The 27,437-nt window shown below is 44.6% G+C and overlaps 1 protein-coding gene across 1 annotated transcript in view; it reads left to right on the top strand.

Moving 5' to 3' along the window:
* CORO1C (coronin 1C) overlaps nt 1-27,437 on the top strand; it is an 88,733-nt gene that overhangs the window by 28,766 nt on the left and 32,530 nt on the right. The window contains exon 2 of the mRNA XM_027864347.1: nt 8,483-8,682. Coding sequence (XP_027720148.1) covers nt 8,488-8,682 — 195 coding nt within the window. The 5' untranslated portion in view covers nt 8,483-8,487. The remainder of the gene's footprint in view (nt 1-8,482; nt 8,683-27,437) is intronic.

Below are 27,437 nucleotides of genomic sequence, written 5' to 3'. Positions count from 1 at the left end.
GATGATCCTTGTGCTCCACTGGTATTCTGTCATGTCAGGAGAAAGAGAGGTGGCCCCTGTGCACGGTAGAGGTACCTGGAGGCATAGCGATGCCCAGGAGGGGCAGGCTGCAATTCGAATTGTGGAATGAACCGTACACATTGAAGAGGTCCCATTTATCTGAGTATTGACTGCCTTGGTACTTTCAGTGGGGTATAATTTTTGCTTATAGACACGTTTGCCAGATTTGGACTCGGATATAAATCCTGACTCAGCTTTTTCAGTACCTGTGTCCGTCAGGCAAGTCATTCACCCTCACTGATCCTCAGTTGCTTTACTTGTAGAATAAAACACCTGGATTAGAAGGGTCTTTTTAAGGCTACTCCCAGCATTGAATCTGTGATCCCAAGCAGAACATTTCCATGTTTGTTTGAGTGATAATGGAAAGTTTTTTTGTTTTAGAATATAAGAAAATAATGGCTACACTGTGTATGTTAACCCAGCGGTACCATGGTACCACTACTTGGCAAGACCTCCTTCTTGTGGAGCAGCCAGAGGGCAGAAGGGAAGGTCTTGGATATAGGAGAATGCCAGTGGCAAAGCAGGTGCCCACTCTTTGGGGAATGACCAGACAAACTGGTAAATGAATGTGATGTAATGTATACATAAAATGAAGACTAGAAGAGGTTCAAAGTACCTTGGGAGCACTTGGTGAACTGATGCAGTTTAAAGTAAGTAGAACGAAGGCAACAGTCTACACTGAGGGTTCTTACCTGTTAGAAAAATTTGATACAAAAATCTAGTACAGGAGTGTGTGAAGGAAAGCCTTTGTTACGCTTCTCACGGCACACCACACCCTGGTGGCATGTGTGCACCCTTTACCTGTAGAGTCAACTTTTAAATGGTTAGTAAAATCCATACTCCTCCCGTTTGAGTTGGGATGGGACCAGCTCATTTGGATTGCACTCTTCCTGAACTGTCCATCCCATGTTCCTCCATGTTACTCCTTGTCACGTTTAACCCTTCCAGATCATACCTCCCATGTTCAGAAATGGCGGCTATCTCATTAAGCAAGCGCAGTGGAGAAAAGCCTTTGCTTGTCCTTGACCGGGAGGGGTTGCACCTGGTTGAGCCTCCAGGGCTCTGTCTTAAGGGCACTTTCTAATTGTTTGAGGGACTATCTGCAAGATCTTGGAAGTCCTCCCCAGAATTCCTGGGTTCTGCCCTGGAAGCCCAACTTCTACATTATTTCCCAAATTACCCTTTTATGTATTATGGACCCCACTAGGAGGCTGTTGACTCAGGTTTTTAAATGCACATTATTTAAAAAAAATCAATTTAACTGGAAATAGTTACCAAATTATTTTTAAGATAAGCTCAGGGACACCCGTTTTTTTAAGAACCCTGATGGCCATGAATACATAAAGGAGAATAACATTGAAAGATTTCAAAACTCCAATGAGTGCCATGATTGATCCCTTGTGACTTCAGAGGACTGATGGGAGAAACCTGCATCTGGGCCTCTCTCCATAGGTTCTGAAGGAGGAATCCCATTTTAGACATAGGAGATGCATTGATTTGCTGGACTATAGAGACTTTATTACTAGGTAGGGTTCTGGCGAAGGTCATTGGGAAGAAACAATGATGATTTTTTTTTTTTAAGAATCAGTAAAATTTTTTTTAAAAACAATTTATCATTCTATATAATTTTTTTCTTTTCTAAGTTTGGGTCTTCTGAAATGCTGTCCACTTAGGCTGCTTGACTTGAAAAGCTATTTCTGACCTGGGGGCAGGTTCACCCCTCCCAGGCAGGCACCCCCTCTCCCACTCCCACCCTCACCCTCACCCCAACTCCTCAGCCTCCCTGGTGTAGGGGATTACTGTTCTGTACCAGCACACCCAGCCACCCTGAATAAGTCTTAATGTATTTAGTCTTAACATATTTAAAATTCCGCCTTTGTAAATAAATAAATAAATGTTTCTTTGACTTTGTTGTTTACGTTTAATGAACTTACATTTCTGACTGGCTTTAGGAGATTTGCCTTCCAAGCTTTCTGAGATGTTGGCAGGCCTTCTAGCCCAACCTCCTCGTTTAATCCTGTTTCTATCCCCTGGGATAAGTAGTGAGTCATTCTGCCTGCTTCTACAGCTCTAGCTACCAGGTGGTCTGTCCTTCCCTCCCTCCGTTGTTGTACTGCTCTGACTGATAGAAGCTTTCTGGAGCACCACAGTTTAGGAAAAGTGATCTTGGGGGAGGGCAGAGAAGGTCACCCCAGAAGCTCCTTGAGGGCAGGGCTTGGGGTTTTGTCTTCAGCTCCCTACTGCCCATGCATAGAGTTCAAGAGCTTGCTGAATGAAGCACCTCAAGTCTGTGCTGAATGGGGATCTGCTGAATGCCCTGAGCTCTTTAGAGAAGACTGGAGGAAGGTGATCTTTAAATATTTGAAGGACTGTTAGATGGGCAAAGGATTAGATTTTTTTCTGTTTCTTAGGTCTGCTGAATGCCGGACCTTCTTTCTGTTGATTATCTCCACATTTTCCTGGCTCTTGTTTCTCCCCCCTGAGGGCTGGGAGTGTCTTTTTCATATTTGTACACCAGAGGTGCCCAATAAGAGTAGTTGTTGACTTGCTTTGCCTCAGAGAGTAGGATGAATCAATAAACTTATAAATGCCTACTTTGTGCCTAGCACTTAACTAAGCATCGGGCATACAAATAAGGAAAGGAAAGACAGCCTCTCCCTCTGGGAGCTTACAGTCAGGAAAGACTAAACAACACACAAAAGAAAACCGGAAGGGAAGTGGGGGAAGAGACCTCAAATAAATCCAAAATGACTAAATGTCTGAGAAATCTCTCCTGAGGAGTACCTGACTCCATCCTCTAAGGCCGAGAGGCAGAGGGCACAGATGAGGCTGATTGGATGCTGCAAGACGAGCTTTATCCTTGATGAGTTCACTTACTTGGGGGGCTTGTGTAAACAGATAAACAGTGGCTACAAGTCACAAAACGATCACCTTAGGCTAAGGGTCAAGAAGGACCTTCTGACAATTTAGAGCTGGGGGCAGGTGAAATGGGCTGCCTGTGGAAGGAGGGGGTGCCCATTCCCTTATTTTTCACAGTGTCTAGAGGAGCCTCTTCTCAGGATGTTGTCATTAGATTTCTTTTTGAGCTACGGGTTACACTGAGGGCTCCGCGGTCTTGCAAATCTGACATTCTGGGATTCAGTGTGATTCCTTGTTGAGCCAAAATCTGCCTCCTTGGAACTTCCACATATTGGCTGTGGTTCTGCTCGTTGATGCCAAGAACTCTTGGGTTTCACTGCACTTCTGTGTTGTAGTTTCTTTATTTGAATAATGGGCATCAGGACGTTGACTACCTGACAGGGTTCCCAAGCTCAGATGTGATAATGGAATAATAACTATTTCATATTTACTTAGAATTGAAGTTTGCAAAGCATTTTACATACATTAACTCACTTGAATCTCATAGACCCTAGAGAAGTCAGTGCCATTACTATCCTCATTTTACAATGAGGAAACTGAGCCTGGGAGAAGTTAAAGGAGGTATTTGCCCAGGGCCACACAGCGCTGGAAGTAGGTGTCTGAGGTAGAGTTCAGACCTGGGTCTTATTGGCTTCCAGTCCTTTGCTCTCTGTGGGAAAATGCTTAAAAAATATTAAAAAAATATACCGTTATCATCATGTTATTTGCTTCTATACTATATCTTCAGATCAGTTTTTCAGTTTAGTGAGATCAGTGTTTGTACACACTTTCTCTGGGTGTACAAAAATAAGCCTTGATTTTTAAAGTGGTTTATAATCGAATGATCAAATCTTGCTTGTCTTTTAAGAAGGGAATATACATTTTTTCCTCTTTAGGTGATTTGGGGTCTACCTAATGTGATTGGCTGGTCACTCCTTTTAGCCTGCTGCTACGTGCTTCTGAATAATTGGACCCTTGGAATAATCACATATATGCCAAGCAGGATTTTGCCATTAGCGGAGGGGTTTTCCTGTATGTGTTCGTAGCAGGATGCATTTCCTCTGGCATAAACAGACTGCAAGTTCTCGAAGCCCCAGAGGTACATCTGTTTGAATCTTTAGATGGATAGAACTTTGTTACAGAAAAATCGGCAAAACTGTGGCGATTTTTCTGATCCTTGATGTAAGTAGAGAAGGAAGTTAGATACGCAGACATTTCTCTCCAGGTGTTTTCAGTTTCTTTGTTGCCATTTAAACGAAGACAAGCCCCTGCCTTGCCCACATTTGTTCTCCTAAAATAGTTGTTCTTAACCTTTTTTTCTGTGTCCTGAATACCTCTGGCTGTCAGTGCACTGAATGAAGTATATGGGATTTATGAAGGAAACTGAGTATATTGTAATGTAGTTAGTTATCAAGGTATTTAAACAAACAAGCCGAGTTTATGGACCCCAGTGTGTAAGAAGTAAGGGCTCAGTGTCTAACTTGGTTTGGGCTGGGTAAGGAGGTGCAGATAACCCAGTAGCAGCTCTGCTGGGCACCAACCTTGTGACCTTGGATAAGTCAACTTCCCTCTTGTTGGCCTCTGAGGAGTGAGTTGGACAGTGCTAATCTCTAAGGTTCCAGGATCTGTGTACTTGGGCACTATCTTTCTTGGATCTCCTGAAATGCATGGACACTGCCAAGTGTCCCTGAATTGAAAAAGATCTGTCTTGAGACACTTGCTAAAAGAAATTGCTATTGGGAGAAGACCTTCAATCACATAAAAAGCAGTTTGTGTTAGTATATGAAGGTAGAGTCCTTTGTTATCTGGACACAGTGGCCCCTATTGTATCAAAAATGTTTAGTCCTTCTCAGTTTGTACACATAATTCCTAATCTCTAAGGAGACTAGTAGTAATAAACTTGTAGATTAAAAAATATTTATCTGACTGCAAAATAAGGACAGATTATCTGCTGATTTGAAATTGGTAATTCCTGGGTACTCAGGACTAATCTCTTTCTTGGCTTCCAGTATCACCTTAAATGATAAAACTTCTCTTGAAAAAGCAAACAGTTTTGTATGAGTTATCTTGACCACCATATTAATGACCTTTCATTAGTGGCCTTATTACAACTTGCTTATCTTTTTGTTTTTTTCTTTTTTCCTGGAGAAGAGCCAAAGCAAGATGGCCTTGATCCAAAGTAGTGTCATTCTCTTTGATATGGAAATTGGTGCCAGTAAATCTCTCCAGCTGGTGTTTAATGTACAAGATTCCTATAGAGAACAGTAAGTGGGGGTAGGCGACCCCAGTATGTACTTTGTGTACCATTCTTTAGATTGAATTAGGATTCTTAATTTTAATTAATTGGTAAAAATGAGGGTGACCTTTTTTCAGTCTCTTTTCTAAAAAGAAAATAGAAATTGAATAGAAAGACATAGAAAGAATGAGTTGGACAATTTCAAGTTTGGGGCAGTGCCTGGAAAATTGCAAATGGAGAGTGCTATTGTAATTACCCAGAACATTAGCTCATGTGGGTGAAATGGTTCTGTCACATCCCCAGATCTGCCAGCTTTCTGTATTCAGAATGTTTTGTTTCCTATTTGTAGTACTTTCTTTAAAAATTAGGGTTTAAGTTTGGGGAAACAGGTTTGCGTAGTTCATTGCATGACCCTGCTGGTTTAGGGGGAGTTTAACTGGACTCTTTTGGAAGTCTCCTGGTAATCAGTCCTTGCAGCTAAAAATTTCTGACTAGATGTTTTTAAAAAGGGGGAAGCTCCAATATGAACTGGCAGATGGGGACAGCTTCCTAGGAAAGGGAGTGGGGAATATTCCCATTCTCTGCATGCATGCCCCTATTGCTTTTCCAATTTGGGATAGTTCTCTTTGCCTTAAAAATTTTAAAAAGTACTCCTTTAATGCCCAGTTGCTCCAAAGGTGAGGTGGTCCCAAGCTTGCTGAAGGAATCGTTATGCTCCAGTCTGCCTGCCTTTCCTGTGTGGATACAATGCTGCTGACCCATTGTTGAGGTTTAGGGGTGCTGGGACCCTGAAATAGCAATGCAGGTCCTGTCTCAAAAGAATTCGACCCGTCTTTTTTCAGCCAAAGACAAGGTTTATTAGAACACTCATCAAGGTGAGTGTGATTTAATTGGGGAGTGGGGCTTCCCAGGGCCCATATTCACCCTCAGCATGGACCATTTCTCCTCCGGGATTTCCCCTGGTGCTCCCTTTCAGTGATTGTCATTCTCTGGTAGTTCTTTTGTGGCCCAAGCCACCTCATTGTGCCCCTAATTACGGACTACACTGAATCCTCGGGAGACCACAGGGTCCTTTGAACACTGAGATGTAGTGCTCATGGATACCTGGAAACTGGCCCATGTGTTTGCTGTGTTTGTCCTGGGAGAGGGCCTGTCATTTCTGACTTGTCATTGTGTCAGCCGACATTTGTACCTTGTGTGGTGGGAGAGGGCCTCTTTGGTCAGTGTAACCACTATGAAATAGCAAATTCAACAGAATGTCAGTGAAAGCTGACAAAAGCTAATAATGGTCATCCAGCACTCATCTGATTAGTGAAGGGACTGATGGCCAGAGAACCCCAGCTCTACTTAAAGTCTTTAAGACCACACCTCTTTGTTAGTTAGCTCTTTTGGGAAGGCTTTCTGTAGTTTAGAAACTGCATCTGTCTATATAGGTCATAGAATGTGGAAGTTGGAAAGGACCAAAGACATCACTCCTTCCGTGCTCCAGGAGCATGCCTGCCCCTCATGGGAGGCCCCTCAGCAGCTTGGAACCGATTCTTGCCCTGCACCACTTGCAGTTCGAGTGTGTGGATCTGTGCAAACTTTGGCCGGTCTATTTCACTCATTTAACTGTTCAGCACTGTTTTTTATTAGAAGTAATTTCTAGCCATATTTAAGCCTACAATTGACAATTTATCATCTTTTCATTGTTTTCAGTTGTGTCCAACTCTTTGTGACCCCATTTGGAGTTTTCTTGGCGGAGATACTGGAGTGGTTTGCCATTTCCTCCTCCAACTTGTTTTACAGATGAGGAAACTGAGACAAACAGGGTAAAGTGACTTGTCCAGGGTCACACAGCTAATAAGGGTATGAGGTCAGATTTGAACCCAGGAAGTTGAGCCTTCCTGACTCCAGGCTCAGAGCTCTATCCACTACAGCGCCACCTAACTTCTCTGTCACCTCTACCAAGTACTTAAAATCTATGATCACAGTAGGCAACTATAAAATCCTGGCAGCGAGTGAACTGAGAAAAGCAGATGTTCGGCTCCCTGCCCATGAATCTGTGGCTGCAGCCCAGCTGCATGCCACCCGAGCTGGAGAGGGCCTGCTTTTGCACATGACTCTGAATTGAGACAGTGAGGCTTGGGTGGAAGTATCTGGTCTGCTTTAGGGGTGAGTTCATGGCAGTCTACTGAAAAATCTAGGAAGAGAATCCAAAGACCTATTTCTGCTTAAGAAACCTGGATCCCAACTGTGTTTTTAAACTCTTACCATCATCTTTGCTTTCTCTTGCCAACAGTTAAATATCTCCCCTTGTCCCTTCATTGGGTGTGAAGGAGGGATGAGAGTGACTAGATTGAGAATTTTAATTTTATAGTTTAAAAGAATGTTTAATTTTGTTTTCTAAGTAAGCCTTTCTGTCTCTCCATTTTAGCCTAGCCAGTAAGGGAGGAATGACTTGTTTTGACCAGCAGCTAGAGCAGTAAAATCCAAAAGATTTAGCCCCTTCTCTATCCAGTCATTCAGGGTCCAGCTCCGGCCCTCTGTTGCCCAACACAGTCCTAGCTGTCCCCGTCTTTGACCTGCCATCGCCCCTGAATCCGGACTTTGGGCCCTTAGTTTTTTCATGCTTTCCTCTGTCTTCCTGACTCGCCCATAAGCTCTTTAGAGCAGGGACACGTGTTATGCTCATCGCTGTCCTCCAACACTCCGAGCACACTGCTAGGCCCATAGAGGAGGTGCTCAGAAACTTGGATAGAGCACCGGCCCTGGAGTCACAAGGACCTGAGTTCAAATCTGGCCTCAGACACTTGACACTTACAGGCTGTGTGACCCAGGGCAAGTAACCAACCCCATTGCCTTACAAAAAACAACAAAAACAAACAAAAAGGATGTGGTAGAGGAGTGAACCACTTTCTGGTTCACAGGTTCCCCTGGGTTTCCTTCCTCTCTTTGATGGTCTCTAGGGTGGTTTTGCTGATAAATCTTCTGGATTCTGATACAGAAAATGCTCCTTTCTAGATGACTTTCCCTGGCTTATTCTTTGCATATTCTACTGAAGGAAGTTTAGGTGGCAAGTTGAGTAGTTTGTGGGAGTAAGAGATTCGGGCCACCCCCTCTCTTCCCCTTCCCCTCTTTCCTCTCTTCCCCCTCCCCTCTTTCCTCTCTTCTCCCTTCTCTTTTCTCTGCTCTCCCTCTCCTTTTCCCTTTCCCTTGCCCCCCTCTCTTCCCCTGTCCTTTCCTGTCCTCTCCCTGGCACTCCAGGGGTGCTGACTGACTGATGCACACCCTGTTCTTCCTCCACAGAAACCATGAGGCGAGTGGTACGGCAGAGCAAGTTCAGGCACGTATTTGGCCAGGCTGTGAAAAATGACCAGTGCTACGATGACATCCGGGTTTCCCGAGTCACCTGGGATAGCTCCTTTTGTGCGGTCAACCCCCGATTTGTTGCCATCATCGTAGAAGCCAGCGGAGGCGGGGCGTTCCTCGTGCTGCCCTTGCACAAGGTAGGTGCCCTTTGGGTCATCTCGCCCCTGGTCCAGGTCCAGTCTTGGGGATGACGTCATGTTTGAAGTTGTTTGAATGCTGAAAACCCTGGATGGATGCTGGTGTACTGACGGACGAGTTCCATGCACTTTGGCAGCCACATTTGCTTTCCTCCAACAGAACTAATAATTAAATGGTTTATCGAGCTTGGTTCTAGAGATGAAAAGCTCTCCTTATTGAAATAACACTCGAGCCCAAGGAATATTCTGTTTTTGTTACTTCTTTTCTGGTCTTACAAATGTTTTCCTTTGGACTTAAAGTCGGCAAAACATTTGGATGTAATAAAATTGAGTTGAACTCACTCAGGCACTACAGCACCTTTTTAGGGAGTTCCACAAAGGACAAAGGAATGGTGCTTTTCATGGGCTTCTTTTTGGAGAAGAGGAGCCAAAACTTAGGTTTTTTAAGTATTAAAAACGATTTTGGAGATTGTGGTTTTTATCCTTGTCTATTGCTATGAGGCAGCGAGGATCCACATTAAAACTGAGAACCCCTGGTGCTTGTTCTAATCCAAATTTGCTTCCGTACTTTGTAGGCCTCCACCATCCTTCTCTTCTATAGAGTCAGGGTGACCTCAAGAAAGAGGTTTTGTGTATTCAATGGCCAGTTGCTAACGTTTCAGAGCAATATATATTTTGGCTTTCAGGGTTAGAAACAATGAGAGAATGTTGAAGGATGGAAGAATTAGTGAAGAAAAAGAAAGCCTAGAAGTAATATTTTCCTGATTTTAAGGGTTTTCAGAAGAAAAGATGAATTTTGCCATCTAGTCATCACATGTTATTTGTGGTGCTGGGCTTGAGGAGGAGAGTTGTCTGCTTGTATTCTGAAGTTTTATAACCTGCACAAAGTGGGAAAGTGGATTTTTTCTTTTTGATGAGGCAGTCAGGGGTTAAGTGATTTGCCCACGGTCACACAGCTAGTAAGTGTCAAGTGTCTGAGGCTGGATTTGAACTCAGGTCCTCCTGACTCCAGGGCCAGTGCTCTATCCATTGCACCACCTAGCTGCCCCTGGAAAGTGGATTTCAGTGAAGGGCTGGCTGTGCCGTGGAAGAATGAAGATTTAGCCTTATTCTGTTTGGCCCCAGAGGGCAGACCTGGGAGAAGAGAGATCCAAAGGTGGAAGGCCCTAACTCAGGAAGGTGGTAGGCTCCCCAACCCTGGTGATCTTGGATCAGAGTCTGGGGGGACCGTTTGTTGGGTGTTTCCAGAGGGAATCCTTTTTCAGGTCTGGATTGGACTGCGTGGCCTGTGGGGACCCTTCCGAAGTGGAGAATTACAGATTGACTGTAAAATGGATTTCTGTGAATTGAATCCCACTTGCTTATTGGAGATGAGTCCTTCTGGGAGAACTTGAGGCCCTGTGGTATCTGGCTGGTGTGCCAGTTCTGCTCGGTCCCCGGTTCTCTTCTAGCAGACATCTCGGATGTCTTCCGTGGCAGGTGTATCTGTGACGTGCTGGTCCTGTCTTGTGTTGCTGCTTTTGCTGTTCAGGGCCGTCCGATTCCAGCTGCTGTGAGGTGGAGGGGATCAAGATTTGAGGCACGATCTGCTGTTGTGTGTCTCTGCTGAGTGAATTGTTGACTAAAAGAGGGTCTGGAGTTGAAGGTTGCACTTGCATGTAAGATTTTAAGAGTGAAGGGTTGAGCGGGTGCTGCTGTTAGCAGCATCTGCCTCCTAATTACTGCATTTGGGTTATCTTTCAGGAAGAGCAAGTGACATTTAGAAGCCTGGCTTTTTAATGGTAAATTATTATAGAGTTGGATAGTTAGGTAGTGGAGTGGTTAGAGCGCCAGCCCTGCAGTTAGGAAGACTCATCTTCTCGAGTTCAAATCTGGTTTCAGACAAGTCAGGTTACTTTGCCTCAGTTTCCTCATCTGTAAAATGAGCTGGAGAAGGAAATGGCAAACCACTCCAGTATCTCTGCCAAGAAAACCCCAAATGAAGTCAGAAAAATTCAGACAGGACTGAAACAACTGAACAACAAAAATTACAGAGGGTAAGTCATGAAAGATGAGAATAATTACCACTTAACAGGGAGTTTCAGCTTTATCACCATGTAAGTGGATTTTTTTCAGAGCTGTGACTCAAGTGAGTTACACAGCTCAGAATAGCATTTGAAGGCTTGCTCTTCCTTCCCAAGTTCAGCCTATTGGCCGTTCTTTCTTAGAGAAGTTCATCCCTAACATTCAAAACAAGATGCATGAGTTTGACTTGGTAATGGCTTGCTGCATGAAATCAAGCCCAGAAAGGTCTCTTTGCAGATAACGTTCTTTTGTGTGTGTTTCATGTGGATAATTTCTCAAGAAGCCGATATTTTGGTCTTGCACTCAGTAGGCTTAGGTTAATGTCCAATAGCACAGCAGATAAAATCTTATAGTTTGTTAAGAAGCTAGAGTAGAGATATGGTGCTGTAGGACTGGAGCTCCACAGAGACCGGATGTGGCAACATCAGCGTGGAGATGCTAATTGAAGTCCGAGGAGCAGAGTAAGTGATACAGAGATAAAAGAGAATGAACCTAGGACAAAGCCTTGGGGAGCATTCAGTTGGAGCGAGTGAAGGCGGAACCAAGATGGTAGAGTGTTAGAAAGCAGTGCAAAAATGAGTTCCCCTCTACAAATGCTTGCAAACAGATATAGAAAATTTACAAGACTGAATCTTGATGGGAAAATCCAGGAAAATGTCACATTGAGGCAGTTGTCCAGCCCAGCTGGCTATAGGGAGATAGACAAGGTCTGGACACTGGGGTCAGAGATGAGCCAAGAGGATGCCCCCCATGGAGCACTTTAGCACCCTGGGAGAGGACAAGAGGAAGACCACAATCCATACCAGGCACCCCCAGACTCATACTGGGCCACTGCAATTAATGATGGTATGAGCTGGCAGCTTTGTCAGCCATTACCCAGTTTTACTTGCTACCTGAGGGACCAGCATCCTGGAGAAAGGAGAAGTTCAGAAGCCAGCAGCAACAGCAGCAGTGTTGTGGCAGAGCAGGGTCCAACTTCATGAATCTAACCCAGCCTGTAGAGGAATAATCAGGACAGAAATCTCAGACCAAAGCGGGGGCTACACTTCTGTCACTCTGAAACAGTAAAGCTTTCCAGTTGACTGATAGGGGCTAAGTCCATCAGTCTTCTTCCAGAAGAAGAGAATGACTCTGAAACATCTGCAAGCAAAGTCTTAGAGAAAAGTTACAGCTTGGGCACACAAACTCAACTAGAATCATTCCCTCCCCACTTTTTAACATTCGTTTCCACAAGATTTTGAGTTCCAAATTTTCTCCCTGTCTTGCCCCTCCCCCGCAAGACAGCATGTATTCTGAATACCCCTTCCCCTATTCTACCCCCCCTTCTATCCCTCCCCCCTTCTCTTATCCCCTTCCCCTTCTATTTTCCTGTAGGGCAAGATAGATTTCTATACCCCATTGCCTGTGTATCTTATTTCTCAATTGCATGTAAAAACAATTTTTAACATTTGTTTTGGGGCAGCTAGGTGGCACAGTGGATAGAGCTCTGACCTTGGAGTCAAGAGGACCTGAGTTCAAATCTGGCCTCAGACATTTGACACTTACTAGCTGTGTGACCTTGGGCAAGTCACTTAACTCCAATTGCCTAAGCAAAAAACAAAACAAAACATTTGTTTTTAAAGCTTTGGGTTCCAAATTCTCTCCCTCCCTCCCTTCCCCCGCACCCTCATTGAGATGGCAAGCAACTCCATACAAGTTATACATGTGTAGTCATGCAGAAGACTTCCATTGAACTAGAATTCTTGGAAGAAATAAAGCAAGAATTTTGTAAAAGAGTTCAAAAAATTAAAAAAAAATTTTTTTTAAATAAATGGAATAAGCACTTGAAGAAAAAGTTGGAAAAAAAGTGAGAGCTCTGGAAGAAAGAATTGGAAAGAGAATGAACAGCTTGTCAGAAGAGGCACAAAATCTTGCCCAGGCAACAGAATTCCTTAAAATTAGGACCAAATAGAAAGGCAATGACTCTGTAAGGTAAAAGAAACAATAAAACCAAGTCAAGTGCTGAAAATATAGAAGAACATATAAAATATTTCATAGGAAAAAACACCCGACTTGGAAAAAAGATCAAGAAGAAAAAAAGTGTAAGAAACATTGGACTGTCCGAATGCTATGATGAAAAAAAGAGCCTAGACACTGTTTTGAGAAATCTTATAAAATAAAAGCAAAATGAAACAAAAAACCTGCTCAGATGTTTTAGAACTGGAGGGCAAAGTGGACATAGAAAGAATCCAGTCATTTCCTAAATGACATTTCAAAATTAAAACTCCTAGGAACTTCATAGCCAAAATTCAAAGTTTCCAGGTCAAAGGAAAAAATATTGCTAGCAGCTAGAAAGAAACTTTTCAAGACCCTGAAGAGCCACACGCAGGGATCACACGTGATTTAGCAGCCACCACATCATAGGAGAGGAGAGCTTGGAATCGGATATTCTAGAAGACAACGGATATGTGCTGTCAGTCAGTCAGTAAACATTTATTAAACATCCACTATATGCCAGGTACTGTGATAGGCCCTGGAGATTTAAAAAAAGAAAAAAAAAGAGGCAAAAGACAGTCCCTGTTCTCAGAGAGCTAAAGAAACAAATATGTGCAAACAAGCCTTCTACAGGATAAATAGCAAATAATTAAGAGAAAAGAAGACACTAGAATTAAGAGGGGTTTGGAAAGGCTTCCTCTAAAAGGTAGGGTTTTAACTGGGACTTAAAGGAAGCCAGGGAAGGCAGTAGGTAGGAGGATAGCATTCTAGGCCTGGGGGACCGATAGGGAAAATGCCTGGAGCTGAGAGTTGGAGTGTCTTGTTTGAGGAACACCAAGGGAGGCCCGTAGATTGAAGAATATAAAGTGAGCGGGGGCGGGGTAGTAAGGTGTAAGAACACTGGAAAGTAGGAGGGTCTAAGTTATGAAGGGCTTTGAACACCGCAGGATTTTGTATTTGACTCTGGAGGTGATAGGGAGTCATTGGAGTTTACCTATGCTTTAGGAAAATCCCTTTGGTGACTGAATTGAGGATGGATTGGAGTGGGGAGAGACCCAAGGCAGGCAGACCCACCAGCAGCTACTGCAGTGGTCTGCCCCAGAGTGGTAGCAGTATTAGAGGATAATAACTTACCCAATAAAACTGAATCTAATGCTACAGGGGGGCAGTGAACCTTTAATGAAATTGAGGACTTCCAGACATTCCTGATGAAAAGACCAGAGCTGTGAAAGCTTGAATCACAGATAGTGGGAGTGAGGCAGATGGTGAACCAGCGAAAGAGACTGAGGAGAAGTGCTTAGAGTGATAGGAGGAGAGTCCGGAGATGCTGTCATGAAAACCCAGAAAGGAGAATGGATCCAGGGGAAAAAGGTGATCTTCAAAGAAGTCAGGAAGGATGAGGTTTGAGGAAAGGCCATTCATTAGATTTGGCAACCAAGAGATCATTGGGGAAGGCTGTTTCATTTGAATGAAGAGGTAGGAAGCTAGGTTGCAGGGTGGGGATTGATTCTAGGGGGAATTCACCCTTCAGGTGGGGGATGGTTAAGAAAACCATTGAGATCATTCTGTGATTCTGTTGTTTGGATTGACTCTGCTAGAGCTATGGGGTCTTTCCCAACTGGAGATAGTAGGTTCTTTCCTTTTCAAAGTACCTGAGAGTAAGTCTTTATGTTTTCCATTCCCTTGCCCTTTGTAAATTGGTATAGAGTCCATGACTTTGGTGTGTGGATTGAACCCTGGTGACCAGAAACTTGTTCGGGATGAGGAAAATGCTTGTCTTCTCGTTTAGGCGCTTGGGCTTTGTTATTGTCTAATGGCCACTTGCTGCTGGATCTGTTCGATGGTGATGCTATATTAGCATGTTCCTAGTAATTCTCCCCACCTCCGCACACCCCAAATGACTGACCTCTGTAGCTATTAGTGACTGCATCGTGGTAGAGAGGTGACACCTGAGGAGAAGTTGAATGGGGCTCTCTGACAGCCCATCTGTCAAGCTGCCACATGGTGCTGGAGGAAGTCACACCATGGTGACTGAGTCTGCCACAATTCGTGTGATCTCATCTCAATGAGGCTTCCAGCTGATACAGCAAAATTTCCTTTCTGGATAGAGTCTGTCACCCTTCACCCCACCCCCATCCCCACCCCAGTGGCTGTTCTAAACCTCTTTTCTCCTCCAACTCCCAGGCATCTCAGCAGACCTCCTACTTGGAGGAAATTGAAGCCATGCTCCCTCCCACCAAACCCGAGCTCTGTGTCTCCACCATCAGCCTCTCCTTTAATCCCTGTCTTTGAGGAAGTGGTAACCCTCTACTTTCCTCTTCCTTCCAGTACGAACCTTACTACCCAATGTCTTCCCCTCTCCTCTAGGGGTTTGGACACTGACCATTCTTTTTCTGCCATCTTCAGTGTCTTAGATCTACAGGTTCTTCCCACAACATAATTGCCATTTACCCCAAAAGTCTCCATTTGTTCCTGCCATTCTTTTATGTTCTCTTCTTATATCTCTCTGTTCACCGCTGCATTCCTAGGAAGAATAATTGTCTGCCTGCGCTTCTGTACCACTCACTCACTTTTCAGTCCTTTGCAGCCTGATTTCTAACACCACCACTTTACTGACCCACCAAGTTACTAAAACTACTTCCTTCAGGGTAATAAGTGATCCTCTTAATTGCTGAATATTAAGACTTTTTGAATCTCTTATCCACCTCCTTTAGGCAGACGACTCCATTTATTTAGTGTGCATGAGGCCAAAGGCTGCACTCTAGGGATGCCAAGACAAAACCAAAAGTCATCCTTGCCCTCCCGAAGTCGCCATATTCTCTCCTGCATTCTAGTTCTGCACCCTGAACTGCCTGATGCGTAGGGAGCTCTTCTTGCCATGTCGCTTAGGCATTTCAAAGCACTGGCCAAAACTTAAGCCATTGTCCTGCCCCTTTTCTGAACTTAGCTATTTCTCTTGAGGCGACCACCATTGTGGCCTCATAGACTCACTGATGGAGGCTATCAGATCCAACTACATCATTTTATAGATGAGGAAAGCGAGGCACAGAGAGGTTAAGAGACTTGCCATAAGCTGGGTCTTCCTGACTCCAGTGGGGTCTGGTGCCATCTCTACTCTGCTGTGTTGCCTTTCATCTTCTTAGTTCGTGACCTTGGAGTTATCCTGGACTTCCCTTCTGCCCCCCCCCCCCCCAGCCACTTTGCATTCATCCTTTCTCTATTCCCTCTAATTCAGTCACCCCCAAATTGATGTCTCCATTATTTCTGTCTACCTCCCACATAATTCCAAAATAATCTTCCTAAAGTGTGGGTCTAACCACTCTGAAACCTTCTGTGGCTCCCCTTTGTCTGACATTGAAGGACCTTCTCAGTCTTTATTCTAAATGCAGTGATTTCCCCCTCACCAGCCCTTTATGAACTAGTAGCCACATCCTGCCTCTCTTTCCTCATCTTTATCTCCCAGAAACCATCTGTCTTTGAGTCTCAGCTTGAATGCTACTTCCTCTGTGAAGCCCTACTGGCCCCAGTGGTTAGTGCTGGCTCACCTGGCTCCAGTTTTCCTGACTCAAGAATCTTCAAAGGTTCCTGATCATCTCTCGGATAAAGTACAAACTCCTTAGCTTGGTATCGAAAGCTCTCTTTATCTGGCCCTAGCCTGCCTTTCCAGACTTGTTTCATGTTACTCTCCTTCACATGCACTGTGTTTCAGCCAAACTGGTTTACTTGCTGCCTCCCCAGACTCCACATTCTACCTCCCACACGTTGCTCGCCTAGGATTTTCCCTAGTTGTTAGTGCTTCCTTCTCCAAATTAGCTTTTATATATACTTGTCTAGGGATTGCTTGAGTAGAATTTAAGTTTCTTGAGGGGAGGGACAGTTTTTTGATTGGCGATTGTATGTCTTGTGCCTTTCCAATTTGGAGATGAGGAGCTGCTCTTGGTGGGGTCCGTGCCTATGGGAAACTCTACTGCTGACTGGCAGCTCAGCAGTTTATAAAATTGCCTGGCATTAAGTGACTTGTCCATGGCCACATGGCTAATATCTGTCAACCTGGAACCCAAGGTGCCACAGTGCTATACTGCCCTCTCTCATCCTTACACATGGTAAATGTGCTTAATAGAATGCTTGTTGAGGAAGAAATCAAAGCTATCAATAGTCAAATGAAGAAATGCTCGACATCATTGTTGATTAGAGAAATGCAAATTAAAACTCCGAGGTATCATCTCATACTTATCTGAATGGCTAACATGACAGAAATGGAAACTGACAGATGCTGGAGAGGATGTGGGAAAAATTGGGACACTAATGCACTATTGTTGGAGTTGTGAACTGGTCCAGCCTTTTTTTTTTTTTATAAGGTAATTGGGGTTAAGTGACTTGCTCAGGGTCACACAGCTAGTAACTGTTAAGTGTCTGAGGCCAGATTTGAACTCAGGTCCTCCTGACTCCAGGGCTGGTGCTGTATCCACTGCGCCACCTAGCTGCCCCTAGTCCAGCCTTTCTAGAGAACAATTTAGAACTGTGCCCAAAGGGCTATAAAACTATGCCCACTCTTTGACCCAGCAGTACTAGATCTGTATCCCAAAGAGATCAAAGAAAAAGGAAGAGGGACCTATATGTACACAAATATTTGTTGCAGCTCTTTTTGTGGTGGCCAAGAACTGGAAATTGAGGGTATGTATGTTCCTTCATTGGGGAATAGCTAAACAAGTTGGGGTATATGATTGTGTTGGGATACTGTTGTGATATAAGAAATAACGAGCAGGATGGTTTCAGAAAAACCTGGGAAGACTTATATGAACTGATGCAAAGTGAAGTGAGCCCAACCAGGAGAACATAGTACACAGTGACATTGTACAGTGATCACCTGTAAAAGACTTACTAGCTACTCTGATCAAGACAATGATCCAAGACAATTCTGAAGGACTCATGATGAAAAATGCTACCCACTGCTAGGGAGAAAACTGATGAACTCAGAGTGCAAGTTGAAGTACAGTTTTTCTTTATTTCTTCTTGCTCTTTTTATTTTTGCAGCATAGCTAATATGGAGATATGTTTTGCATGATTTTGCAAGTATGACAGATACCATAACTGCTTGACTTCTCAATGGGTGTGGGGGAGGGCCTGGAGGGAGGGAGAGAATTTCGAACTCAAAATGTATTTTAAAAAAAGAACACTAAAGATAAAGAAATAATAAAAATTTAAGGGATAAAAATGTAAAAAAAAATGTTGAATGGGATTGACTATTATAAATCACCCTCCGTAGTAGAATACAAGTTTTTTTTGAGGGTTGGGACTTTTGTTTTCTTTTTCCAGCATCTGGCATAGTAACTTGCATAAAGAATTCATTATGTAGCCAGATGCTGTCATAGGTAGATCATGGGGCTGTGCAAGTGATTCCTGTCCTTCAAATATAGAGCAGAGCAGTATGGACACCCCCACCCCATGACATAAGGCCAGGAGACCCATGGCTGTACAGGGGCACTTCTGTAGTTCTTTGGTCTTCTGGGTGGGGGTTTCCTGCCTTTGGTAAAGATCACATCATCCATCTGTACCCCAGGTTGTTCTTGTTCATGGTCTCCCACTGATAGCTTCTACCCAAAGTACTCGAGGCAGTCAGGCCTCTCTCTTTGGGCCAGTACAGAAGACTGTGAATGAATGACTTTTTTACATGCATTACACACACACACACACACACACACACACACACACACACAAAATTATGTCTTGCCCACTGGATCAACAAACTATCGTGGTTTTAGGAGGGGAAGGGAATCTTAGAGGTCTAGGTACACTTCTAAAAGTTGTATATGAGTATTTTTGCTTTAATTGAGTAATAATGGTCTACTGACCATAATTCTGATCTGTGGTTTTGTTTTGGCTATGAAGGATATTAATGTTTTTTCTTAAATATGGATTTTTTGGGCTAAAATTGCAGAATTCTTTTCCTCTGGGGAACAAACAGGTTTTCAGCCCCCTCTGGACTCTTTCTTGCTTGGCTGAAAACATGTCTTTTCCTGTATGGAAGGTAGCCCACATTGATGATACAGGACTGACTCACCAGTGTGTGTTACTGGTGAGAACAGATAGGGCAGCCTGATAGCACACTGACACTTACACACCCTCAGTCTCCAAGAAGGAGCCTGCTCTGGGCTTTGTGTTTCCACGTGGAAGTGCAGGGGGTGGCTGGTGTTCTTCCACCACTGCTCCTTCCTTTGCCTCTGCTTTCCTCGTCCCTGCTTCCCCACCTGGAATGTCACGGTATGAGACAGAAATGAGTTCAGAGTTGCATTGATAGAAAATTTGTTACTCATCTAGGAGAAAGCAGCTCCTTCCAGACTACTCCCTTCTGGTAATTCTGGGTGTGGTATTGGCACCTGCCTTATTCCTTTGACTCCTTGCCCCATCACATGTTCTCTAGACAGATCTGTGCCAGTGTAAAGAGCAGTCAGAATCTTCTTTGCCTTCGTTTATTTTTAAGGTCGTCTGTTAGGATCATTGAAACCTGTTTTACTGGTCTCTTTAAAACTGTCCTTTCTGCCCATTTCTGAGTGGACTGGTGAGGATGGGCTCCCCAGGTAGCTCTGAGAGCCTGATGCTATCTATGGTGGCCTCCTATCGCAAGGCAGCCTGATGGAACCCACAGCACCTGATGCTGGTATGCCTGCCATCCCTCCTTTTCAAAAATAGCAGCAGACACTCGGTTAAGCTTCCAGGGAGAGGTTGTTATGAGGAAGCAGAGGGCCTTACCTGATAATAGCGCAAGGGAATCCTGTGCCCATAGGACAGGACTGATTTCACATGACTTTGTTTTAAACATTTGTTGTAAGGTTGTAGTATAATCTCTTTTTATGCTTAATATTCTTGTGAGTGTTACCCATCCCATAATAATGTGTTCGTTTTGTAGGTACGTACATACATAGATACCAGCATATCCACATGGACTCACTCATTCCTGCCTGTAAAATGAAGGCAGGACTTTTTTGTTTTTTTTCTGGGTGTTCCCAGAGCCTAGTGCTGTACCTGGCACAAAGGAGAGGTTTAACAAATGCTTGTTGATTGATTGAATTCAGACTATATGAACTGTTGCAAAATTGTGTTATTAGTACAGTGCTGCAAATTGTATTTCCTTTTGGTAGGTCCACATGCTCACTGGGTTGCTTATGAATACGTGTTCAGTACCTGGTAGGAGAAAGAATGCTGTGGTGCCACCTCTCAGCCCGATTCCTCCTCCCAGCTCTTATGGTGTCTTTTCTGGCGCTTGTGTTTGGGATGTTGGAGGTGGAGAGGGATAGGAGAGGTTGATGGGTAATTGTTGTTTGACTGGTAATTAGGGCTGTGGAATTGTAACAGCAATATTGTTTGAAGAACTGGGAATGACTTAGCTCTTCTCAGCAATACAATGATGGGGACAATCCCAAAGGACTCATGATGGAGCGTACTATCTGCCTCCAGAGAAAGAACTGATATTGATTGAATACAGACTGAAGCAGGCTATTTTTCACTTACTTTCATTGTTTTCTTTTATTTGAGTTTTCTTGTACAAAATGACTAATGTGGAAATGTTTTACATAATTGCACATGTATAACCTAGATCTGATTGCTTACACTCTCAGGGAGGGGGGAAGGAGGGAGGGAGGGATAGAATTTGAAATTCAAGACTTTAAATAAAAATGTTAAAAAATGGGGGGAAAATAATGAGGGCTGTGAAGAGAGAGCTCAGCTTCTGCTCAGCTCCCTTCTGGCTTCCAGGGCCCAAATCAGACAGGAGGCCCTAAAGCAGCCTCAGCCCCAGACTCCCAGAGATCAGAGATGAAAGGGGCCTCCCAGGCCTCACCTCCAGCCTGCTCCTTAACAAGAATCCTCACAGCCTCGACTGTTTACCCTGCAGAATTGTGGTTGACACCAAATCAAGAAAACATTCTCTTTGGGGAAGTCTGTGTCTGTAGTTTTGTTATAGGACCCTCCCATAATGATACACCTTTCATTTATCTCTATAGAGCTTCATAATTTTAGGGTTATATCCTTTCAAGTGCTAAGGACCCTTGTAATCATCTAGTCGTTGCCCTTCTTAAGTGGGATGCCTGAGATCACCCCATAGATTGTGTCAGAGGCAGGATGAGAAAGAACCCAAGCCTTCTGATTTAGATCCTGATACATATCCAGTGGAACCTCCCCCTTCCCCCCAGCACTTCCAAGATCCAGCCCCTGACCTACCTGATGGTAAGTAACATCTGCCCCCACTCAGTTTCTAGAGCTTCTCTCCTTCATTCACTCATTCATTCATTTACACTAATTTATCCTCACCACACACCTATAAGGAGGCAGGGGCCTGGGACTGCTATCACCCTCATTTTATAGAGAAGAAGCTAGAGATGAAGTGATGTGTCTTTGTCTCTGTCTCTGTCTGTCTCTCCCTCTCTCTCTCTCTCTCTCTCTCTCTCTCTCTCTCTCACTGTCTCACTCAAACACACACACACACACACACACAAACACACACACACTCACACACTTGCCTGTGAGCTCACTAAGGTCGACTGGATACTGGGATTTGACTTAAGGCTTATTTAGATAATTCGTGTGATGCTGGTACTAACAAGAAGGTTGGACAAGTATCACCTTCAAGCCTCCTTCCATTCTAATAAAAGTTTGTTATTTATGAACCTTAAAGTTCCTTTTCGAGCTAACGTTCTGTGAGGTCTGATTTCCGTGTTACAGATTGTGTTTATTATTATCAAAGACAATAAAGGTAGCACTTTAAGATTTGCTAAGCATTTTATTATTTTATATATAATCTCATTTTATACTTACAACAACCCCGGGAGATAGGTGCTATTATTTATTATCCTCATTTAGGATTGAGGAAGCAGAGGCAAATGGTCAAGTCATTTGCCTAGAGTCACACAGCTAATGCTGGTCTGAGGTCAGAGCTGCAGTCTTCCCGGCTCCAAGTCCATCTTTTTTATCTGTCATACCACTTAGCTGTGGATTGACTGATGCTAAATCTTTTATTCCAGATTTTTTTTTTAGGAAATTGGTTAAGTGACTTGCCCAGGGTCACACAGCTAGTAAGTGTCAAGTGTTTGGTCTGAGGTTGGATTTGAACTCAGGTCCTCCTGACTCCAGGGCTGGTGCTCTTATCTACTGTGCCTAGATGCCCCCATGCTAAATCTTTTGAAAGGCATTCTGAGCACTTAATTATAAAATCGGGAATGCAACATCTCAGTGATCTCCAGGTTCTTAAACAGATTTTTAACCAAAATGTGCCTTCTCCTGTAAAGAAACTTGGAAAGAATTGATAATTTCATGGTGGCACCTTTCCCTCTGCCACTACCTTCAGCATCGGCAGTGGCCACTGTGGTTTCCAAACAGAAATGCAGACATAAGGTCAACAAAAGATTTTTTTTAAAATTAAAAGTACAGTTCCTTTTTTTTTTTTTTTTTTTAAATCCAGGACTTTCACTATCCTGACTTCCTCAGAATCAAAACATAATTTTTAAGACCTAGAAAGGCCCCTCAGGACCCTCTGGAGAGTCGAGGGGTCCTTAACCTTGGGCTCTGTAAACTTTTTAAAAAAGTATTGACAACCATATTTCAAAAAATAAACTCGGTGGCACAGTGGACTCCAGCCTGGAGTCAGGAAGACCAGAGTTCAAATGTGGCCTCAGACACTTCCTAGATGTGTAGCTCTGGACAAGTCACTTCAACCTGTTTGCCTCAGTTTCCTCATCTATAAAATGAGCTGGAGAAGGAAATGGCAAACCACCCCAGTATCTTTGTCAAGAATCCCCAAAAAGGGGTCTCAAAGAGTCAAGACATAACTGAAAAATGACAACAAAAAATTTCAAAATATTGGTTTTCTTTGTGATCCTATGTGTTTTATTTTTGCATTTGAAAACTGTTAGAAGGGGTTCCTGGGCTTCCCTAGTGGAGAGGGGGCAGCTCCTGACACAATAAAGGCTTCGTCCAAATCCCCCATCCCCCCTTCTTGCACCCAAGTGTATATACAGTGCAGGGTGGGCAGAGCTGGTCCTAGAGCCTCAGTTTCTCAGCTCCTCCACAGTCCCGGGCGCTCTCCCCAGTGCCAGTCTCCTCTCTGCCGGCCCAGACCTTTTCTCCTTTCCCAAGCCTCCCGGTTCAGGGAGCCCATTCCCCTGGCCAGATCGTGGCGCTTCTGGAGAGGCCTTCGTAGGAAGGTGTGAAAACTCGGAGCAGATGGCCCTCCGGGGCGGGGCCGCCCGCCTGACGCCCAGATGCGCACTGGGTGCTCCCCTTCAGTTACTCTTGTAACGCCGGCTGTAGTCAGGTGGCACCTTGCAATATCCAATGGCCAGGATGAGAGGAGTGGGGGTGGGGGAGGGGGTGCAGAACAATGACTTCTGAATTATGACGTAAGCAGCAGCCCAGTGCCAGACATCCTCATTACCATAAGAAGGGCTGCGGAGGGGCTTTCATTTTCTCCCCTGGATGTTTACCCAGAGTTCACTGTGAGCGCTGGGTGCTGGAGGAAAGAGCCCTGTGCCCTCGGGCTACTTGGGATCGCTGCAAGGGGGGGGGGGGTGTGACTCCCGCCCCTCCCTCGGGGCTCCCGCCTCTCCCCCGCGGCCACCGCCGCTGCATTTCCCTGATTTGTCTCCCAGCCCTCGGCACTGCGGGCTTCTGGCAGTGGTTTTTACCTTATATGGGCATCAGGGCTCTGAGGCTGTCAGCATCCCGAGTCGTTTCCTCCCAGGGCTTTGATTGGCCACTCTTGGCCAGGCCCAGTGGATGGGAGATGTGAGGGTCTACTGGAAAGAGAAAAGCCACTGAGTGTAGTGCAGGGCACTCTTAACTCTTTCCGGCTTTAGGTGGAGATGTGCCTGGTCTGGTTTGTGCCTGGAGGCAGAAGCCTTTGAAATACAATGGTGACCGAAGCACCGGCCAACTGAGAATTTTGCTTACTCTTGGTTTATTTATTGGGTGAACAGTTTTCTGAACGTAAAAAGCTCTTCTGTAGAGCCAGGAGCTTAGTTGACATTTTACAAATGCATTTTTGCACCCATAACCTGTGGATTTGCTGTCACGTGAAGCAGTCAGTATGTGGCATTTATTTCTATCTTACCGAGGAAGACTTGGGTCATTCGGTACACAGAAAATGGTGCCAAAAGCCTAAGGCCCCTTCCTGCTTTGTCCTGGGGAAGGGTGACTTCTCATCCTCTTCCGGCCCAGTGATGAAAGGCTGGGCTTGTGTTGGGCACAGTGCTAATTGTTCTTAAGAGCAGCTGCTGCCCCTTAGGAGGGCCAGAAAGGGCTCAAACCTGGGCTGCTTGGTTATAGCAGCTCAGCTCATAGCTGCTTTGGGGCAGGTGAACTGGACCCCTGTTTCATTATCTTATCAATAAAGGGCTTGGACTAGAATAGTCTCTGAAGTTCTTTTAACTCCAAGACACCTTAGAGCAGGTTGGTACTTGGTCTTTTGGCGTTTTTCTCTCTTCCCTATCCTCCAGGAGTGTGAGGTTTTGTCCTAAGGCTTATTGGCTGCCAACCCCCAGAAGGAAGGAGCTCCTCATTCATGGAGCTCCCAGCAAGAGAAATCCCGAGTGTTGGGGCAGTTGTAGGTCTGCCTCGTAGAGCTCTTGTTTTCTTTTCCTGGCTTAATATCGGCCGCTTTGTCTTAATTTCCTGTTTTTACTCTCAAGTCTGTAGATCTGTGGCCAGAAGTTGACTTCCAGTGCTTTGAGAGCAGGGAAATTTTATTTTGACAAGGTTCCTACATTTTTATTCTCTGTTTTTGTTTGGCTTTGATACAAAGGCATCATATGGAAATGTAGAGTGTGTGTGTGTGTGTGTGTGTGTGTAAAACAATGTGGAGGAAAATAAGACCTTCATTTGTCATAGGCATATTAAAGCAGGGAAGCTAGGAACTATCACTTTGTTGTAGCCAGTGCTGTTTGTCGTAGCATCGAGGTGAAGTTGGGTAGGGAGAGCTCAGATTAATGGCTGTCAGGTGAACTTTATCTTGTTGGTCTTCAGACAGTCCTCAAGAACTTTATGACCTGTCTGTGCAATTCTGTTAATCCCATTTCCCCCAGAGGAACAGCAGTACCAAAGTGACTTAATGCCTCAATTCACACCAGTCACACACAGTGTGCAGACCTGCTCTGCCTCACTGGAGAGGACTTTGTACTTTGACTGCAGAGCGTTCTAGAATTCAGATTCACAGGACTCACATTCAGCAGAGAGAAGCTGTGGCTGGCCTTCAGCTGTTCATCTCCCTCTCTCCTCTGCTTCCTCCCCCTTCTTTTCCCCACCCCGCTTCTGTCTGCCTCTCTCTGCTCCTCTTTCTCTTCCCCTTTCCCTCTCCCCTTCTTTCTCTCCCCACCATCTTAAAGATGGCCAAGATCGGGACTTGGGCCAGCCACCTCAAAGGCTCTCAGAGGCATCAAATGAGACATTCTAGGCAAAGAATTTTTGGAAGGCATTACGTTGAGGTGCCACCCTGGGCAGCCAGCCTGGATTTGCTCTGCTACTAATTTGGGGGTGCTCAGTGGCTTTGGCTCCTTGGAGCGGGGCCTGAGAAGCCAGCTCAGAGCTTCTTGGAGCCTTCCTGGAGTTTGGCATGACTTTTGTCAGTATGAATAGTATTGTAAGAAGAAAAAGGATGTTGGAGAAGAAGGCAAATTGACTTCAATAGACATCCTTTTGACTCCTTTGAACTTGGTACATTGTGAATGGAGCCCTTATGCTGGAGCAGAAATTTTCTCCTTATTTCCGCAGCACATGTTGGCTTGCTATTCTCTTCGTGAGGACTTGAACAGTTCTATACAATTTATGGCCCCAAACGGCAAAGGCTTTATTGTTGATACTTAACAAAAGGCCCCAGTTTGGTGTATACTTTAACAGAGTTAAATTGAAATTTGGTTTGCCTCAGTGACTCTGGAACCATCATCTGTTCTAAACATCAGATTTTGTAAGAAAATGGATCTCTCTTTCTTTCATGGATCCAGTGTAGATGACCAGTTAGGAGGTTCTCCAAATAGAGAATACCATATTTCTGGAGTTGGGCACTACAAGATGACTTGTTCCTTGAAGCAGTGAAGCCTGAGGAAACTGGAACACCTTGGCATTTAGAAGCAACTTGGAGAGTGCTGTTCAGGTGTCAGTAGCTTGTGATTTGGAGGAATACTGGAAGAAGAGAGTGGAGTCATAATGGCCTGGCTACAGAAATGGGTTATGGAAAGGGATTTGAATCTTTTGGCAGGAATAGTGTGGGGCCTTACGTTACTGAACTCTGCAGGAGGCAGTAAGAACAAGGTTCCCTGGACAGTAAATACCAGGCTCAAGTGCTTGGAAGCTTTCATGTTGTCACTTGCGGGACTGGCCTTATTATGTAAAAAACAGATTTTTGTTGATAACCTTTGTTTTAATATTGCCTAGATTTCCCCGTAAGTCCTTCAGAATAGAAAAAACAAAACAATAAAATCTTCTCTTGAAGGAACTCGTAATTGGATCGGTGTCAATTATTCCTGACCCACACCCTGGCAGTGTTTTCAGACCAGCCTGTGGATAGAGGAAAGTACCACGTGGCTGGTCACTGGGCACCCTGGATTTCTCTTCATCCTGCTGGAATGATCCCACTGTGTTCTGAGAGGGACATGTTCACAACATCTTCATGTTCTGTCTTGAAGATTGGCTTGGGAGTGTGATAATTTCTGTGGCTGTGTGTGTAAGTTACTGAAGACATCATCAGTGATTCCAGAAAGCAGATCCTAGCAGACCTTGTGGCAAAAGAGATCTGTGGGGACTCACAGTCGTTATATATTTGTACACTTTGGATTTTAAAAATGAATAGTCGCTGGTTCAACACAAGGTCAAATGTGACTGTTCACAGGTTGTGGAGGCTGTGCTGACTCGTGGACACGAAGAAAAACAGCTGGAGTCTTTCGTCAACCTGCCCCGCAGCCAAAACGTGGCACCCAGAGCCCTCCACAAATGTGGCTCCTGCCTTCCGTAGCTCTGCTTCCCTTCACGTGCCCCCCTAATGGTGTTGCCAGCCCACTGAGCATACCTGTCCTTGCTAGCATGCCTCTGTGGTCCCTCCCTCACCATCAGGTGATCCTAGCTGTTCTTTGCCATCATTTCCACTGTTAAAATCATGTCTGAGGTTGAAACATTCCCACCGTTCTAAGGGGTTGAGAACTTTATTGTCTAGGTAGAAGCAGTTCCCGCCTTATGTAAGGGGACCATTCCGCAGACCTCTACATAAAGTGATTTTAATGTAACGTGCATATTTACCCATTGACACGAAGAAGGGAGGGAAGGAGAGAGGCCGGAAGGAGACTTGCACATGGTTCAAGGACACATGGGGGCTGGGGACAGAAAAGCAAGAGCCAGGAGGAGGAACGTGAGGATGGGGACAGACATGGGAGGGACAGAAGACAGATACAGGAGGGATGGGCAGAACAGGGCAAAGGTCTTCTCTGTTGGCTTGGGAGGTCTCAAACCAAGCTGGGCTTGGCTGCCCTATTCTTCTGCTTTCCCACGGAAGGCTTTTAGGGGTTTTGATGGGGGGTTGGGATGCCGCAGAGCGTGGAGCTGAAGGACAGGAGCACAGATGTATACAGGAAAGTTAACATAGCTGGTTTTACAGAACAAGACTTTCCTTCAGAATTCTTTACATAAAGTTGAATTTATGTCATGTGAATGTATGTTAAGTGAGAACTGTCTGTTTTTAGTAG

Source organism: Vombatus ursinus, unplaced genomic scaffold, assembly GCF_900497805.2.
Source record: "Vombatus ursinus unplaced genomic scaffold, bare-nosed wombat genome assembly UNPS02001287.1, whole genome shotgun sequence".
Classification (NCBI taxonomy): domain Eukaryota; kingdom Metazoa; phylum Chordata; class Mammalia; order Diprotodontia; family Vombatidae; genus Vombatus; species Vombatus ursinus.
The sequence above is the reverse complement of the archived record's forward strand: the minus strand, read 5'-3'. Positions and strand labels throughout refer to the sequence as shown.